The following is a 20,386-nucleotide window of genomic DNA, read 5'->3' as shown; positions in this document are numbered from 1 at the left end:
ACTGGGTGTAGGAGAGATTAATTTGAGTTTGTGTGGATAATAAATGGCAGGATAATGATTTAAATCCAGATCAGTCTGATTTCAAAGCCCATATTTTTTTAGCTGGCAACCTTAAAAATTATTTAAGATGGGCCGGGGATGTGGCTCAAGCGGTAGAGCACTCGCCTGGCATGCGCAGAGCGCTGGGTTCGATCCTCAACACCACATAAAAATAAAGATATTGTGTCCACCTAAAACTAAAAAATAAATATTAAAAAAATATTTAAGATTTTTCAATGTCTAGGAAAACTAGAGCCCTCAAAATAAAAATTTCCAATAATTTCTAATTTGTAATTATGACAAAATTTTGGGCCATCTCTCTCTCACCTGTACCAACAGCAAGAAGAGGATGAAAATAAGATTGTGTAATTGTAATAATTAGGATCATGTACTCTGAGATCAGATACATCTAGATTGGAATCCTGGCTTCCTTGAGTCCTAGATGCTCCTGGATAAGCTTTTATTTAGGAAAACTTCATTGAACTACTCTGAAGATTGAGAGAATGCAGCTTATGTGAGGTGATGTACATCTTGTAATCCCAGCACTCAGGGGGTTAAGGCAGGAAGATGATGAGTTTGAGGCCAGGTTGGGCTACTTAGTGAGACCCTGTTTCAAAATAAAATTTATAAAAAGTGCTGGGGGGGTGTATGTAGCTCAGTGATAGAATACTTGCTTAACATGCATGAGAACCTGTTTTGAAAACTCAGTATTGCAAAAACAACAAGAACAAAAGCATATGTAGTTTTAGTTTCAGCAGAGCATGTCTGGCACTCAGTAAACCACTCAATTATTACGTTATTATTTTCATAACAAAATCCCACACCCAAGTGAGTGATCTTTGTGGAAACTGAACCTAGTAATTATTGTTACAAAAGGTTAACAGATATTATTTAAGATTAGTATTATTTGCCTCTTACTCAAAAACATATAAGACAAATTTTTAAGTTCAAAGTACTGAAGAGGATAGGACGTATTTGGCTGCTTATAATTTCATACCTTATGTCATATATTGAAGGAAACTGACTTTTCTATTGGCATTTGCAAATAATATTTAGGATGTTTATATAATACCTTTGTGGGGCTAAAATCTTTTCTTTCAATCTTGTAATTCCAGGGACTTGGGAGGCTGAGGCAGGAGAATCTCAAGTTTGAGGCCAGACTCAGCAATTTAGCAAGGCCCTAAGCTAACAGCAAGACCCTGACTCAAAATGAAAATAAAAGGGCTAGGGCTGTAGTTCAGTGGTAGAGCACTCCTAGGTTCAATTCTCATTACCAAATACAAAAAGAAACAAAAATAGCAAACTCCCACCACCCAACTTTCTTTCAGATCATTTCAAAGCCTGGGAAGAGGAGAAATTTAAAGTTAGTTTTAAAGAAGATCACCAAAATTAAAAAAAGAATTACCTAAAGCAATGGCTAAAATTTAATGATCTGTCCTACTCAAAAGATTCAGAAAGACAGGTTAGAATTAATGGTTATCAGATCTATCTATATACAGCAATACAAATTTTGTGAGACTGAGGTTACAATAAAGGTAGACTAGATGCTACTCTGGGTCTTCATAGTCACTCTAGATTATCTCTTACTTTGATGGCATATAAGTTATATTTGAATCTTATTAATTTTATAAGACTTCTTTGATTGCAAATTGATGTTTGTAAGGTAATTATAAAAAACGGTCTGTATATTTGGATATGCATGTGCATATATATTCATGTTTCTGTGTGTGTGTATATATGTGAGTGCTTCCAAAATTTCTAGCATAATCTGCTGAAAAATAACCCAAAGGAAGAAATCTCCTGGCTCAATTAGAATATTTACTGTATACATTTTGTATCCTATTTTTGTTGGCACTTTTGAATTTTTTATTATAACAATAGAAAGATGATTTGAAAGGTAACATATACTAGAGGAAAATGTGAACATTTTTGAACTACCACTGTAATTTAGCTAAGAAGAGTGATTTCATTTTGAAGTTCACCGTTAGAAATGTTATAAATACAAAACAAGTTTAAAAAAAGAAGGTCGCTATAAAACTTTTGATATTTTCCACATACATGCCTGACAGATAAAAGGATTTTTTCCTGTAATTTTTTTTTAAAAATAAAGGACAAGAAAAATCTAATAATATTTTAATGTAGTTATGGAAGATCAACAAAGTGTGACATCACAATATTTCCCTCAATGACCTTAGGGATAAAAATAATTTCCCCTAAGTATCAGTCTACTGACACAGACAGTACACTTTGAGAAAATAAAGTTATAACTTATGGGTTGATTATGGTAACCCAAATCTTTCATATCTCTTTAATACTAGAAGTTATTTATTTAAAAAATATTTCTGAGGGCTGGGATTGTGGCTCAGCGGTAGAACGCTCACCTAGCACGGGCACGACCCAGGTTCGATTCTCAGCACCACATAAAAATAAAGGCATTGTGTTGTGTCCATCTACAAAAAAGACTTATTTTTTCTCTCTCTCTCTTTAAAAATTTTTTTTTAATTTAAATGTCACCACAGTTGGTATATTACTGTTAAGAGGAAATGAGTTTTACATCATATTGAACCAAATAAACTTAAAAAATTAGTTGTTTTTTAAAATTTTTGGTGTTAGGGATTGAATCTAGGGCTTCAAACATGCTAAACATACATGTATATACCACTGAGCTATACTGTAAGTCCCCCAAAATAGTATTTTTCTATACTATTCCACTGAGTAGAAATGTTATGAAATATGAACATATGAATATAATCATCACTGTGCATTTCTTCAAAATGTAATTTCAAATTACTGCATTAGTATTTGATTAGTATTGTATATTTTTTGGCAGTATTATTTCATATATGTAGGCTATGCATAGGATATCTAAAGTTGATTCTGAACTGTAATTATGAATCCTTTTCCTCATGTGGCAAATTTTACTATGTTGAAAAAATGAACCTAATGAACTTCAAATTTTGTCATTTTTGCAAACAAGAAGTCATTTCCACATTGCTATTGCTATTCTGTGGTTCTTTCATGTCTTCTCTCCCACTCTGAGTTAAAACTTTAAAGAGGGCTTAATATGTGTGAGGTAGAATATGAAGGAAAATTGAAATAAATGGGAGAAAAAATTATTATTCAGATACTATGTTTTTGCTACTAGAGGAATACATATATTTTATTTATTGTATTGAACTGAAAACCCATGCTGATAAAAAATTTGTCATGATTATTAAAGTTTGCAAAAAGCACATAAAAATGTATTCAGTAATACTGTCATAAGTTGTTTACAGGCAAAAATACCCTTTCACAAATTAGAGTCCACGTCTTATTGTTTCCTAAAGGCAAAGACAATTAAAAAAAAAACTAATTGAAATAAAACTATAGCCACAATATTAGGTTGATGTTCAAATTCACCTTTTTATTACTACTTAGATAATTGGGTCTTAAGTAAATTAAGAATACTAATACATTAAAAATGAAGCCAACAGCCTTGACTTGGCTGCTGTAGCATTATTTGATGAGCATCTCAGAAAGTGAGAATATGACTTCCTATATTGCATACCTAGCTAAAAGTGTAAGATACTATGTAAAATATGAAAACACCATCAAGATGACAAATATGAAAGATTATAGCTGTGAAACAATAACATTAAAACTGAACTGACCTTATAAATATAAGGGGAAAAAATTAGTCCAAATGTGACCTGGTTATCAGTATTTCTCAGTTGTGCGGTTTATGGCTTGACTATGAGATACACAAAAGTGTTACTCATATCAATTTTAATACAGTCTGGTAATTCATCAGATATTCTTTATTATTAAACAACCACAATGCCAAGTACACTTAAGTTTTCATTTTTGCTGTTAATTAGTCTACTTTTAGTATCTTTTACCTTCTTTCTAAATGCCAAACTGTAATTTTAGATAGTGTCAATCCATTAAAGCAAATCTTATAATTTATCTATTTTCAAGATCCAACCCAGTTTAATGTGATTTTCTCTTTGCTAGTTTTTTTATATTAACTGAAATGGATTTAAGATTTTTGGTAAAATTATTTTTCTAATGGCAAATTAATGATGACAGGAATGGAAGCTTTAATTCCATTAACTAAACCTCAATTGAAAATTATAGTAATTTATTTTTCAAATAGATTAGGTTAAAGAAAGAGTGCTATGCCTTTTAAACTTATAAAGAAAACATACTTAACATAAAGAGAACTTTAACTTCATTTCATATTCTCCTTTCCTGCATCCTATTACAAAAGTCAGTTTCTATTTCAGGTGCCTAGTACAGTGCAAGGCACACAGAGAGTAACCAAGAAGACTTAAGATATCCAATAACAATGCAACACATTACAAATACAAAGACACACCACCTTTAGTTCAATAGTACTATTTTTTCATGCTGAAAAACAAACAAACAAACAAAATAAAAAGCATCAGTATAACAAGGTGTAACTAATTTCAGCCATGGGGTTCTATTATTAGTTATTTTAATCCCCAAACCATGTTAGTGTTTCATGCAGACCTGGGTTAGTTAGTATAATTCTGGAAAAAATTTAGTGACAATTTCTGAAGTGTTTAGTATGAACCAGAGTATTGTTAAGTTTGTTTACTGTCTGAGTTAAAAGCTTAGAGCTTGCTAATTTTGAAAAAAGAAAATGGGAGAAGAACAGAGGGTGTTTTGGTTGACACTTTATCTTACCTTCAGATAAACAGAACTGATATTTAATGATCTAAAGAGGGAAAATAAAATAAATGAAACAATCATAAGGAGTGCAAGATATTACAGAATAGGAAGGCCATGAGTCATTTATTTTCTTACTGATTTCTTCAAAATTAGTTAATTATATTAATGCAGTACCCTCTGAACAATCCTTAAATATAACAATTTGTCATATTAGGTACTTCTAAATCTAGACCAGTTTAGCTTTATTTGTAAAATTAGAGATGACGAGGCAATATTCTTGGCCATAAAATTTGATCCTCTAAAGTTGAGAGTACATGCTCAACTTGTGTTTCTTTTGCAGATAGTTCAGTAATGATCCCATGAGAAGCAAGGGTCATGGACTATTATTAGCTCAGATAAAATGTGGTGCATGTACTTGTATGAAGATTGTTGACTTCTGGAGGAACTTCAGTTAGATAAAGCGAAACAAATCAAATTTACAGGCCAAATTTGAATAGTGATAAAAAATGTGTATATTTCAATGATTAGAATTTTATTCAAGCAAGTTTTCAGAACAAAAGGGTATTGCATTTCAAGTTCCAGTGACAATAAGTAACTAATACTTGCTTTTAATCTTACCGGCATCAGATGGTAAATGATGGTAGGGAGCTGGAGAAAAAACTTGTGCTGCAAAATCTTCAAATGTTGTTGGTTCTAAATGGTGCTGGACAATTGTTTGCAGATATCGTGCTCTCTCCTCATAGCTGATTTCCTTCTGTTAAGGATGAACTTAAATGCAGCTTATACGGGAAAGGAACAGCTCTCATCAAAAAAAGACCAATATGATTGCTAAACTTCACTGCTTCTTAGTAAATTAGTCACTGATTATTCTTGCATATGATTAAAAATATGCCATTTTAAAGCATAAAATGTACTTCTTAAGTTTACTCCTCATGATACCACTAAATGACAGCTTAACAGGGAGATATTTATTAGAAAATAATTATAATACTGACATACTCGAAGAGTAAATAGTTTACTTGAGAAAGGATTCAATTACTCTCAGGTCAGTCTAGGCTCCTCTTGCTAATCAGCTTCCATCGGCAGATGTACTCTCAAAAGCCATGCAATAAATATTATAATGCTGCCTTTAAGATACTTTGTCCAAAATTCTATATTTTTCATTGGAAAAGACTCATTGTAAAAATTCCTGCATATCTTCTTCATTTTCTAAAATCACTGCATTTTCTCAACAATTGTTCTCATTTTAAATGGAAGACTTCTGTTGCTATAATCCTGGAATAACTCCATGCGGTTAAGATAAATACATAGCTGAATCTGTGTGTCAGAAAAAAATACCTAGTCAATTATAACACTGAAACAAGCAGGAATATTTGCAAAGAGTCCACAGGACTCCTAAATACTGTCTAACAAAGCATCTACAGGGCACTGACATTGACAGAAAAATACTGTACTTCTCTTTCACCACATTTTCTTCTCTGATATTATTGACAAGCAACCAGTACCTTGAAGTGTTGTTGCTTTTGAACAACCCACTCCAGGCTTCCTGTTTCAGCAGGTCTGATTGTGCTGTTAGCACAGAAAGGGCGAGAAAGAGAGAGAATATTTCTGTTGTTCACGAAAGCAACTATGGAAATGGCTGTCAAAATGTAGAGCAGCAGGCAGCAACATACAATTATCAGGAAAAACTCACATGCTGACTTCATGTCGTATAGTTCTTGAACTGAGAAATCAGTTAACCTTTCTTCTACAACTTTTAAAAGTTTTCCTGCTGTACTCAGTGTGCTATGTTGACATTTAAATAAGGATAATAAAAAATGTACACAAGACATTTAAATAATAATAAAGATTTGCCTATTGATTCTTCTTTTTTTACTGAATTCTTTTCTAAAACCAACTTTAATATTTCTTCCTTAAAATTCCTTATTCTTCAATTATAGTTCCACAATTCTAGAAATTGTGGACCAAGTCTATACACAGACCAAAGAAATTAATTTGAGACGAAGCAATTTAAAGTGATAATTCAATGGGAGATACCACAGCCAGTTAGTTTGTAAAAGTTCATTAAGGTAAAAAGACTAGGAGTTAAAGACTATAGTATAATCATTATGCATTTGACTTTGATTATGATATCTTTTGTCCCTTAAATGGCTTTGTATTACTGGGGTTGAACTTCAGAAGAATCTTACTTCTGAAATGGGTAGCGATTAGATGTTATATTAAAATGATTGATGATAAGGATTTTGTGGAATAACAACAGATATTTTTTAGCCCAATTTAACAGGGAAAAGTAACACAGCACACTTTTAAAGGGAGTATATGGTTATAAACGGCAGAGGATGAAACTGATGGTTCAATCTAAATAATACTACATATCTCACAACTTGTTGGAAAGTACTTTTTTCATTGGGGGAGATTCACAGCTGCCGAATTTTCTGCAGTTAATAGAGTCCTTTGATTCACAGCAGTGCCCCTTGTACAAAAAATACTGGCCTTTGTGTATTACCAGAAACTAATTTTCTATTTGGCTGAAAAGGGAAAAATGGGGTTATTGCTTCTCCCTCCTACAGAGCTTTTCATTATGCCTGATGCACTCAACTTCTAAGCTCTTCTGAGAAAAAAAAATAACTGAAGAGGCAAGAGGTAGAAAAATGAGCTTGTTAGCACATTAGAAGTGAAGTATCTTGGTGGGCCCTAGAAATTCCCAGTGGTGTGTTAACTTATCACTCTATGCATGCTGGCACTGATAGTCTCCCAATTGATCACTCTCTTTTCGCACCAAAGGTGCTGCCAGGAAGCAAAGGCTGCAGGCCCACAGGAGAACAGTCTGCTATCAAAACAAGCTGTTTTTAAAAGTCTGCTTGAATGGGTAAAACGCTTCATGAAAAGTAGGGTGGAGACACCTACCTGCTTTGAAAATGCTCTACTTTCAGAGGGCCTATAAATGAAATATTTTACTTTATCTTATTATATTTAGAGTTTATACAAAAAAATTAGGCAGAAAGAAAGCAAATGTTAATATTTCTAAAACAAGATATTTCTAATGTAAATTTATCAGAGGAAAAAAATTATTATCTAAATAAAACACATTTTGAAAAGTAATTCTACTTTGCTATACAAAAGGAGGTTTATAAAACAGAAGAAACTAACACACAGGGCACAAAACTAAATTATCCTGATATAACATCTTCATTTTATATGAAAACACAATTTTAATAAAATTACAATAAATCTTTGATAGGGAATACAATGTTTTCTAAAATGATTTTTTTTGAGTCTAGGTGGCAGAATGAAAGAAAATAACCATTAGTAGTTAATTTTAAATGGGAAATGACAGTAGTCATCACACAGGCTAACATCTAAAGTTACCTGTGAAAACACTGTTAGCTTGATAAATATAGTTTAAGATAACTCACCCTCTAAAAGCTAAATTTTTTCCTAATTTTTCAGTTTTGATGTAGACAAATAATATCAAAACAGATCAACCCAATCTATAGTACATTTGCCTTTGCCCTTTTTACTTCAGAAAACATATATTAAAGACATATAATAAACTCTAAGTACTTAAACCATAGTCCTGGATCTACAACAAGGGACTTTTGTGATTGTAATGATTATAAACTTCCTAACAGTGCTGTTAACATCTGAAATTGTAACCAGAATCTAAAGCAGTTAATCCCTGTATCTCCTTATAATAAGTTGGGCACTTCTTTCTTACAAAAGGCAGCTCTTTAGGTAAGAGTTATTAGTACCTATAAGTTGAGTGGCATACACAAACTTGATGGCTAGCAACAAGAGGACAGCTCTGGCTATATTCTTACTGTAAGTGTTGCAAATGGCATTAAAATTAAAAAAAAAATTGAAATGGGCAAGATAAAAAGGTGAAGGTAAACTAACAAAAATCCATATTGTTTTATTACAATCCATAATGTTATATTAAAATGATTGGTGATAAAGATTTAAACAAAAGTTTAAAGTACAGATCTAAGTTGAATTGAGAGGGTTTTGTTGTAGATTTAAAACAACTCAAGCCAAAGTTAGCTAAAAATACATTTGATAAGGGAGACTCTTAGCTGGTAGGAATCTTTAATATGGAACTAGCCAGTCAAAAGAAATAACACACAGGTGCTGCAATCATGGCAATATAATTATCCACTAATCCTCCTTCCTTCTTTCTGCAAAAGCAGAAAAGGAAAGGAATATTACTGTTCTAAAAATAATAAAGGGAACCAAAATTCTCTTTAACAAAGAAATAGTTTAAATTTAATCTGCATTTCAGTAATAGTAACATCATTACACATTTAAGTAATTACTTTTAATTTTAAACTTCAAGACCAGCTGTTATAAAACAGGGTTTCAATTTCATCTTAGACTTGGAAAAATAGGTATATGAATTCTCTTAAAAATAGTTTATCTGTATGTTAATGAGAATACTACCACCTGCTCCTATTTACTTTATTGGGGTATAAAAGTATATAAATACAGGGTAACCTAAAAGTGCCCCTACATCTGAGGTTAAAATAGTTTATTTTGATGTTTGGCTCATGTCTTTGTAAATAGCAAGTGCTATTTCTTGGAGGACAACTTTTCAATGTTGGTTTAAGAAATGTACCTATATTCATATGCAAGAACTCTTTGATAATATTTGTAATATTTATTTGTAATATGTAAATAGGGACTTTTGATTTATTTTGATGTAAGGAAATTGATTTCTCATGGTAAAAAACAATATGAAGAAAAGATGTCAAAGGTTAAGTAATATCAAGTATTTAATTTTTATTATTATATATATAGGGAGAATAAAGGTAGATTTATATATATATATATATATATATACACATTTTTTTTTAATTTTTATTTTTTTTAAGACACTGTCTGGCTAAGTCGCCCATGCTGGCCTTGAGCTTGCTTGCAATCTTTCTGTCTCAGCCTCCAGAGTCACTGGAATTACAGCCATGTGCTGCTGTGCCTGGTCAGATTTGCTTTTAAAGAAGCAACAACCCAGCCAGGTGTGGGGGCACATGCCCATAATCCAAAGGGCTTGGGAGGCTGAGACAGAAGGATCACTGAGCACAGTGAGACCCTGTCTCTAAAATACAATACAAAATAGGACTGGGGATATGGCTCAGTGGTTGAGTGCCATCAAGTTCAATTCCACTGGAAGTAACAACCCTCATTCTCTACAAATTTCTTGCTTTTACTGTTAAAAATGGGAACACTTTTCAGTTTTTTGATCACTGGTTCCATGGCAGACCCCAGTGGGTTGTACATATAGCTCAAATTATTATCACATTATTATTAATTTATGACTAGCCTAAAAGAAATGGAAATTTTTATGTGTGTATATACATACATATTACACAAAAGAATGAATATAAAATATAATTTTCACAAAGAGAAATTATGAAAGTTAACAGCTGTAGGCAAATAACAAAGATCTATATTATCACTTAATTATTTTCCTCTTAAGTTCACGTTTAATGTTTTATTTCCTAACCCAGCAAAAGCACTGGCTCACTCTTAAACAAAGGCAAGTATGCAGTGTTTATTCCTGTACTCAATGGTATACAGTCTCAGGGATTAAAGGTCCGCTCTGAAATTCCTAAATTAGTGAACATTTACCTTAGAATTGCATATTTCAGTGCCTTCTTCGAAGTTTTAATACTTAGGAATTTCATTTCCCTCTCTATGTAGAAGATTCCAAGAATAATAGCCATAGGAAAAGAGACAATTCCAAAAGTAAAAACTGCTTAGAAATTTTGTCTATTGACTTAAAAAAAAATTGGAGAGGACTACTTAAACTGGATAGTCAACTGTTCAATATTCACAAAATTTCTAAGCTATGTTTGTGTTAGGTACTGAAGATATAAAGATCAAAATACATGATTTAGTCTCCCCAAGTCTAACCACAAAATAGACAAAATTTGCCAAACAGAATTACTGGATAATTAGTCTCTAAATTACAATAGTGACACTAAGAGACCACTGAAATTTGCCCCCCAAATTTAGGAATAGAAATGTTTCTTTTGCACTGGGAATTGAACCTAGGGGTGCTTAACCAGTAAGCCACATTCCCAGCCCTTTTTATTTTGAGACAGAGCCTTGCCAAGTTGCTGAGGCTGGCTTTGAACTTGCGAACTTCCTGCTTCATCTTCCCAAGCTGCTGTGATTACAGGCATGTGCCACACTCCTGGCTAGAAACTATTTCTTAATCCCTTTGTCCTATTGTCCCAGGTGAAGAACACCTTTATGAATGTAAATTGAGCAGTAAATGTACCAATTATGGTAACTTTGAAATAATTGTTTTTAGTGGTCTTTTGAGAAAACAGGTGAATGATTAGAGTTCCATGTTTCCTATTATATAAAAATACAGGGGGCTGGGATGTGGCTCAAGCCATAGCGTGCTCGCCTGGCATGCGTGCGGCCCGGGTTCGATCCTCAGCACCACATACAAACAAAGATGTTGTGTCTGCCGAAAAAACTAATAAATAAGTATTTTGGGGCTGGGAATGTGGCTCAAGTGGTAGCGCGCTCGTCTGGCATGCGTGCGGCCCGGGTTCGATCCTCAGCACCACATACCAACAAAGATGTTGTGTCTGCCGATAACTAAAAAAATAAATAAATATTTAAAAAAAAAAATATTTTAAAAAATAAAAATACATAAAATATATATGCTGTAGATTATGATTTCCAACCTATTTTAATGCACCTTTATCAATTTAGTTAAAATATTAGTAGAATTAAAATAGTAGAATTGAAAACCTGGGACTTAATGGGTTAAGAAAGTGTAGTTTACTAGGAGAACCAGCAAAGAGGCTCTCTAGTGCTGGGGCTAGGAAAACTCCACAGCCAATTTCAAGCTATCTTCTTTAAAAAAACATTTTTTTTTTTTTTTTTTTTTTTCACAGAGGGCTCTGGAAGCCTGCTTNAGCTGGACACAAATACTTTTATTTTATTTTTATGTGGTGCTGAGGATTGAACCCAGGGCCTTGAACCTGCTAAGCGAGTGCTCTACCACTAGGCCACAACCCCAAGCCATCAAGCTATCTTATTTTTGAGTTTGGTTTCACCTTACCCTTTGATCTTGTTGACCCTTTTATAACTAATAATAAAAAAGAAAATAAAACACAAGGAATAAATATGTAATGTATACTGTTAATTACTTCTTTAGACATATTATAATAATTGGTTAAAGTCAAAAATCCATAAATGTCAAAAGTAATTACAACTCATTATATAAGTCAGCATGGAAACCAATATTTTCCCTCACTAGTTGTGATCATTTTTTAAAAGAAATTTTAAAACTTTTTATAAATTCTACAATGGTATGAGACAATGAGGGAGGAGAAAAAAAATATATAGATAAAATCAAATGAAGGTTCATTCTAGCTCACTTTTGGCAGATTTCTGGAAATACTCTGTACATTAAGAATAAAGACAACTGAAAAATAAAAGTTTAAATACAGATGCTCAACATTTTATGGTGTTATCTCCCAATAAATCCACTGTGAGTTGCAACAATTGTAAATTGAAAAATTCTAAGTAAAAAATTCATTTAATACACTTAAACTACTGAATATCATAGCTTAGCACCACAGTACATTATAGAACACAGGGCTGCTTACCCTCTTATTTGGTGGCTGTCTGGGAGCTGCCCAATATCATGAGCGAGCAATCTATGGCATTTTGCTAGTCCAGGAAACTATTAAAATTCAAAGTATGGCTTTTACTAAAACATGTATTGCTTTGCATCAAATAAAGTTGAAATATCTTAAGTTGAACCACTGTAAAATGGGGATCATTTGTGTTTAGGTTTATAAAAGGGCCATCTTGAGAGGTATTATAGCAAAATGCAGCATCATTTATTGAGAATATTTAGGACAGAACTAGAGTAAGGATACATCCACCAACATTACCTTCTGGAAACAGTCAAATCACCAAAACGATTATTTAGCAATAAGCCTTGCTTTGGGGAAGAGTACAAAAATTTGCTTGGGGGTTGTGGCTCAGTGGTAGAGCCTTCGCCCCGCACGTGCGAGACCCTGGGTTCGATCCTCAGCACCAAACAAAAATAAATAAGTGAAATAAATGTATTGTGTCCAACTACAACTAAAAAATAAATATTAAAAAAATTTGCTTGGAAAAACAAAGCTGCTGACTAGAGTTGGGACTAGAACCTTAGACTTTTAATTAATGCCCAACACTCTTTCTACATCCAATCTCAATGATCCAGGTGTGTGTATAGAAACAGAAGTAGATTAGGCATGTTAATTATGATGACCAAAACAATGAAAATTTGTTTAAATTCTAAGGTGAGCAAGTTTTGAAAAATGTCTTTATTTTGTTATACTATATTTCATTATACTTTTATTATTATAGTAAAAAAAATCCTTGTCATAAAGTGAAAAAGTCACAGATAACATTTTACTTTTAAAAGACTTTGAAATATCTTTAAGCATTGTAAATCAATATCATTGCTCAGTCTTAAATGATGAAAAATAAGACTTTATTGAGATATATGAGTAGATATCTTTTGCAAGTACACTTCAAGGATCTCATGCTGTTATCAGTGGCGAAGCAGTGTACTTCCCTGAAATATACAGGGAAATTAAGTGTCCAATGACCTAATAGGCACTGTTTATTTATAAGATGAAAGCAAACTATATTGCTTACCTTACACAAAACAAAATCTTCTGGTAAATTAATAATCTGGCAGGGGGAAGGATGTTCCATTTTTTTCCTATTGGAGCTAATTTCTTCATGAAACATATAGTTTAGTTCATATGCAATAAAACTAAAATTTCCCTAAACAAACAGTATGAACCTGAGTAGTAGTATTATTTACTTACATCATGTTAACAAAAATTCTTCTGAAAGTCTGCAACAGGTTATGACAAATTGTCTGTTTTTATGATGCCTTATATTAATGAAATTCTTTAGTAGCTGATACTATCTACATCATGAAGGAAAAGCTGTGATTTGTCAGAGCAGACAAAGCTGGGCTTTAATCCATCCTTTTAACCATATTGCCAAGACTATATTGTTTTCACTGCGTCTCAATTAGGAGACAGGCAGGACACCTGGTACTTCTTTATCTAAGTCCCATGGGCTGCCAGATGACTCAAAATCCATAACAGGTGCTAAGGCAGTGTGAGGATAGCCCTATTATTGAAAACTGGAGTTGAATAAAATTTGTACCATATATAATTGCTCATAAATCAATTACTAAATGAAAACATTAAGTAAAAAGTTGATAAGCCCATTTCTACCAAAGTTCATGTAAATACATTTAAAAAGATTAACCTTAAATAGGCTTAAATTTTTAAAACTACCCCAAATGATCTGAAAATCTTTTCTCATTTAATAATCTAATAATCATCAGTGGTTTCCAAAACGTACTAACATGATTCCACTTTCATGAAAGTTGTACAAAGCAAAACATCTAAAAGAAAAATTAACTTGTCTGTATTTAAATTTAATGAAATTAAAACTTTGTGCTCTTTTTTTAGTTGTTGATAGACCTTTATTTATTTATATGTGGTGTTAAGAATTGAACCCAGTGCCTCACACATGCTAAGCAAGTGCGCTACTGCTGAGCCATAGCCCCAGCTCCTAAAATTGTATATTCTTATTATTGATAGTATCTACTTAATATATTATTATTAGTTTAGTATAATAAGGCCTTCATAGTAGAGGCAGAACTACTTCAAAATCACTAGTTATGAGTAAGAGTTTCAAAAACATTGCAGATACTAGAAAAGGAAATTAAGCCAAATTTATAACCTTATCTGATATATGGACTTGTTTCTTTTGGGAGCAAAAATTCAGTAGATTAAAGTTGAGGAAATGAATGTATATATTTGAACTAAATACTAAACTTGAATACTGGAAGAAGACTGCAAAAAGGGGAAAAAAAAAAAACAAGTGAAATTTTACAGTGTACAATTACTTAAGTGATATCTCGACCTAAATGTGCACTAATTTAATTAAGATTTTGTTTAAATGCTATAATTATTGGGAATACAAAAATGATTTTATTATCATAGTAAGTAGTAATAAAGTACAGCAAACTGTCATTTAAGACAGTGTCGTAGAATCTATGATAAGCATTATATTGGCTTAAACTAATGCACTATATGCCCCCAGGGAATGATAGGCTTAGACACTGGACTTTAACATCAAAATCTATCCATTAATCTTGACTTAAATATAATCTATTCTGCAGTAAAAGGAAGAATGGGCATTCAATGAATTACTGTTTTTGAAATACTGCACTGGTGCCCATTTGCTAAAATCACTTAAGGAGATATGAGAAGATGGAATACTAGTAAATTTTATAGATTTACTAATTTCACAAAACATGCATTTGACTTTCTTCAAATTTGGCAAGAGCATCCCATTTATAAAAAAAAATTTACAGATTTAAAATATCTCTCCCTGATATTCCAATATCAGCAGGAAAAAAAATCATCTGTGGAAATACACTGTGGAGTCAGAATCCCTGGATATTGAAAATAAGTTTTAATAAAAATATATTGTATACAATATCTAAAATATCTACTATATATATATGATCGTTGTTTTGTTGTTTTTTTTTTTTTTTTTTTTTTTTACCAGAATGACCAACCTACCATTGACAGAACTGACCAGAAGAAAATGGAAAGGACAGGAGAGAGAATTTAAGAGTGTGTATACAAATATCAGGCTACATAATACTTCATAAAAAGGAAATAATTCTCACATTTATAATAATACTTGAACTAGAAACAATTCAATGAGCTAACCATACAAAACTAAAATCATTATCAGCTACTCATGTAAATTATAAATACAGTATTTAACCTTAAGATGTGATAACTAATTTATCTTTAGTAGATTATTTTTGCACTTGCAACTGTTACAAAGAAAGCTAATTTACATTTCTATACTAACATAGCTTATATGTATTCAGATGTTATTTGGAATTCTAAAAAACAAAGTGGAAAGGAAATTAAATCAAATTTATAACCTTATTTGCTCTGTGAACTGTGGTGGTTTTAATCTACTTCCTCCTCTTTAAAATTTTTATGAATATAAAAAATACATTATTTTTAATCAAAATATAAAAAAAAGCAAAACTGACATTTGCTCTGCTATAATCTTGTGGGCTAAAAATAGGTAATGGCATGTTAACAAGTGATTACTACAGGTGGTTGTTTAAATATACTCATTTGCTTTCTTTTTGATGGTAGCTATGTGCTAAATAAAAGTCAACACTCCTATCAAGAAAGTAAATGTAGAAACATCAGTTCTACAACAACTGTTTTTGTTCCTTCTCTTTTCTGAACAGCAATTAGTAAAGCAACCCCTTCCCCTCCTCCCTAGCTGTCAAGCTGTTCAGAGCAGTTTGCAACTTGACAATGGTACTATTGTGAATGCTCTCTGGGCTTCCTTCCCACAGAGAGTTAAATGGGCAGTTCCTGCTGCCCATGATTGGTGTCCAGTGAAATAATACTCAAGAGCCAGGTTTTATCAGCTTCACGCCAAAGAAGTGAAGCCAGGGAACCCAAGCCTTCATATCATACTGGACCATATGCCAACCCTGATGGCCCCAAAGGTTTATCGCTAAGAATCAGGATCCATCATGTCCCTTGTGAAATTTCACTTCACATACCTTATGTGAAATGCAAAGCTTCACTAAAAACTGAACCTTCTTTACAATTGGCATGAACAGATGGACAGTAACAGTGGTTTGGCAAGCAAAAGTTAAGATTTAAATAGGCTGTATTTTAGTGTTTGAGACGAAAAGCAGTTAGAAGAAAATGGAGAGATTTGTGACCCATCATTTTGTTTTAATTCCATTATTTAGTTATTAAAAATTCAGTATCAAAATCCCTTATATAGTAAAATGAAAAGGATGAATTAAAAGCACTTCAATTCCTATGTAAAATAAGTTGAAAGACTAATTTGAGCTTTACATCCTTTATTCTTTGCTCTCTGAAATCCCTTAACAGCATCTGAATCTACAGCTGTTTTTGAATTTAGACAAACACTAGAATAAAATTTGCATATTATATTGTAGGTATGGTAAGTAATAATGTGAGCATACCACAGCACCTTTATCACTAATAGAACAATACAGGGTTTTAATGAATGGGGAAAAAAATCCCTAGTATAGTATAGGTGAGAAGTTAAAAACGGAAGTGCAGAAATATCAAGTTTGGTTGCTTTTAGGGAATAGTTTGCCCAGGCTCGGATGGAGTTCTCTATCTTCCTTCTGGCACACTGTGATATCACCCAACTGTCTGGATTGGCATAAGTAGACCATACTGTCACACTGGATTTGACAAAACAGATAAGATGATGGTAGTGATTTTTCTTTGCTATTTTTTTTTTTTGCCATGAAGTCAAAATACTATAAGAATAAAAGCACTCAACTTATCAATAATGTGTTAAAGTATAATAATGTGTAAAAGCACAATCATGTAGAAAAGCATTTTATAGGGAAAGCGTAAAAGACTGTTCTATGAGAAGAGTATCATGAGTCTATCATAAGAAATTTAAAATCTCAAATGCTGTTTTAAAGATGACAATTACTTGTAAATAGCGAGAGACCTTCTTAGCCTCAATAAGAAAAAAGTAATACTGATGTTCCCTAGCCTGGCATTTATGGCTTAAATAATTATTACAAAAAATAGAGACTTTGAAAATAATGAATAAACAAACAGTTTGGAAAGTCTTCTGTAAAAAATGAAAACTGATAAGTTCAAACTATAACTGTTTTACTACTAAATAGGTGACAAGTACATAAAAGCAGAAGGAACTGTCACCTTAGACACAGGCTGCCATATTACTGTTGGTAGCATTAGAAAACCTTAAATTTACAGCAGATGCAGTGAAGTATGCTCATAATCCCAGCAGCTTGGAGGCTGAGGAAGGAGGATTGCAAGTTCAAAGCCAGCCTCAATGAGGACCTGAGCATCTTAGTGAGACCCTGTTTCAAAATGAGAAAAAAAAAAAAAAAAGGACTGGAGATGCGGCTCAGTGATTAAGCATTCCTGGGTACAAAAAATAAACAAAAACCAAATCACGTTTACATTGCTTTTCTTTGTTTAACTACATAATATGGTTCTGACCTACTTCTTGATCTTCATGTGCCACCACTCTTTCTTTTGCTTTATGTCACCCAGCACTACAAACTTTTTTCTTTTTTTAGTCATGTCATACTTGTATGCCTCCAGGCCATTTCCCACCCCTGAAAAACTCTTCACTAACTTTTCCTATCTTGAAAAGTCCCTTTTCTTTTTGGAGTAATTAGTTGAGCAGTCTTCTTTGGTAAAGCCATTCCTAATTCCCTGTCCTACCCATCTTCTCCCACTTAAAATTAATTATTTTACCACCCTACTCTGTATATACTACTATTACTGGACTCTCATCAGTGTGCACTTCATTTACCCATCCATAGGATTCTTTTTCCATAGCAGACCGTAAGCTTCTTGAAAGCAGTGACTTCCTTTCTTTTCCTAGCTTTTTTTCTCAGTGCCTCCCATGCAGGAAGTAGACAATATCTGGTAATAGATCAATGATCCAAAATTGTTTGGTAATGTTATTAATGTTATTATTAGTGCATTATAGATAGAGGGTAAAAACTTAAATATCTCTAGAATTCTTGATAGAGGGTAAAAACTTAAATATCTCTAGAATTATAAAAATGTTCATAGAATCTGTCCATGCACTGAAGTCATTTTTTTGTGAGCTCACACAATTTAAATATAAGTAATTATTACTAGTCCATATTAGTTACACCTTAGAAAAGACTGTGTCTAGAGAACACTGAGAGACAATGTTAGTTTTAGACATGCCAGATAGATTTACACTAATTGTTTCTGCATCTTTTTGAAGATATCGTCTAGATTTGCTAGGCCAAAACTAACACCTTGAAAGGCATGCAATAAAAATATTCCCACAATGATTTTATGGAAGCCCCTCAAAACCCCAATAGGCACATAACTGCCATTTATTGAAAGAACAGCTGAACAAATGAAAACTGATAGTAAAGAATATATTAGTCACCACAGAACTGCTGCACATATCCAGGGCCCTTGTTTAAATAATTTCTCTGTATATGCAGACTATAAGGCTTGGCAGCAAAATTCGGGCCAACAGGATGTTTACACACAGCAAACAATTCATTGCAAGTAATACTCATGTCTTTAACACAGTGGACTCAGATGTTCCAATTAGGTAAGTAAGAATGTTGTCTACTCTTTTTTTTTTTTTTTTTAAAGAATGTTGTCTACTCTGAAGAGGTCCCACTACAATGAGTTAATATTAATGGCAAAATGACTGCAAGCATTTCAAAGACCACAAAAAATTTCAAAGATCTCAAAACTTGGATAATTCAGCTGGAGAGACCTTTTGTATGAAGAATTACCTTCCCTTCTTTTAAAGCATGAATAACCATAATTATACGTATTGGAGTATTTAACAATTAACCAATTTGTCTGTGAGGTTTCAAACTTCCAATTAGAATGTATAAAGAACAAACAACACAAGATTCTTAATGGGAATCACTAACGTAGACCTCACTAGCATCTAGACTCTCATATCTGTCCCCTACTGCTCTCCTGTGGCTACCACTTTCCCTGACATACAGAAAGGTAGTGTGAACCTTTAGGGCTACTGCTATACACAGCCTCCTTCTTGGATGGGATACCTGAGACAACTTCTTTCACTACAGAGGTGTTTTAGTTCTGTTTTCTCCCAAACAGACAGCTTGTCCCCTTACCTCCCCTGACTACTGGTCTCTGAAAATTATCCTCATTAAACAATAATATCCTCTAATAAAAATATAATGATAAACCAGTCAAAATATAAAATCCTTGGGTGTGTACCATTCTGGCTTATTCCTATGTCAGAGGCAATTTCTTCTTGTCCTAGGTTCTCTCTTCTTACTACTCAGTGAGCTCTTACGAGTTGTAGTGTAGTTTAATTTGAACCAAAATTATAAGTTAATACAAAAAAAATGGGATTTTTTGTTCTTAACAGAATCTATACTAATCATAAGCTTCAAAAACATAGAACATGGGGCTAGGATTGTGGCTCAGTGGTAGAGTGCTTGCCTAGCATGTGTGAGGCACTAGGTTCTATTCTCAGCACCACACATAAGTAAATTAATACAATAAAGGTTCATCAACATATAAAAATATTTAAAAAACATAGAACATAAAAATACAAGTGAACTTTTAATATATACTGGTAAATGGGTAGCAAATTTTCTGTTTAAGAGAAAAAAAATGAAGAGTTAAGAATTCATTCACTCTTAGGGCAGGGACTGTGCTGGAAGTCAGTGAAACAAGGGGGGTAAGACAAATGTTAATATGTGCACATACATGGTAATTACTATAACAAAAATGTTTGAGGTAATGTGAGCAATAAGTAAGGGATTAGGTCATTAAGAATGAGTATAATTAGGTAGAGGTGGGGTACTCTTAGAGTAAAAATATGGGCTTGAAAGAGAAGGGTATTCTTAGAAAATAAACATGGTTTAGCTAGACACATTATAGAGTATCCTGGGTGTCAGTGTGATGGGGATGATTGCAAAGAGGGGTGAAGTTAGGGAGGAGTGCCAGTATATTTGACAAAACTATACTGACAGAAATGAGGTTTGTGGTGGGTAAGATAAAAAGAATTA

General features: G+C 32.8%; 1 protein-coding gene across 1 annotated transcript in view; it reads right to left on the bottom strand.

The window, feature by feature from the left end:
• The window catches only part of Ralgapa1 (Ral GTPase activating protein catalytic subunit alpha 1), a 234,592-nt gene that overhangs the window by 5,201 nt on the left and 209,005 nt on the right, over nt 1–20,386 (bottom strand). The window contains exon 39 of the mRNA XM_048798440.1: nt 5,332–5,456. Within this exon, the coding sequence (XP_048654397.1) occupies nt 5,332–5,456 (125 nt within the window). The remainder of the gene's footprint in view (nt 1–5,331; nt 5,457–20,386) is intronic.

Source organism: Marmota marmota, unplaced genomic scaffold (assembly GCF_001458135.2).
Source record: "Marmota marmota marmota unplaced genomic scaffold, marMar, whole genome shotgun sequence".
In the NCBI taxonomy this organism is placed as follows: Eukaryota; Metazoa; Chordata; class Mammalia; order Rodentia; family Sciuridae; genus Marmota; species Marmota marmota.
This window is presented reverse-complemented; position numbering and strand designations above follow the sequence as displayed.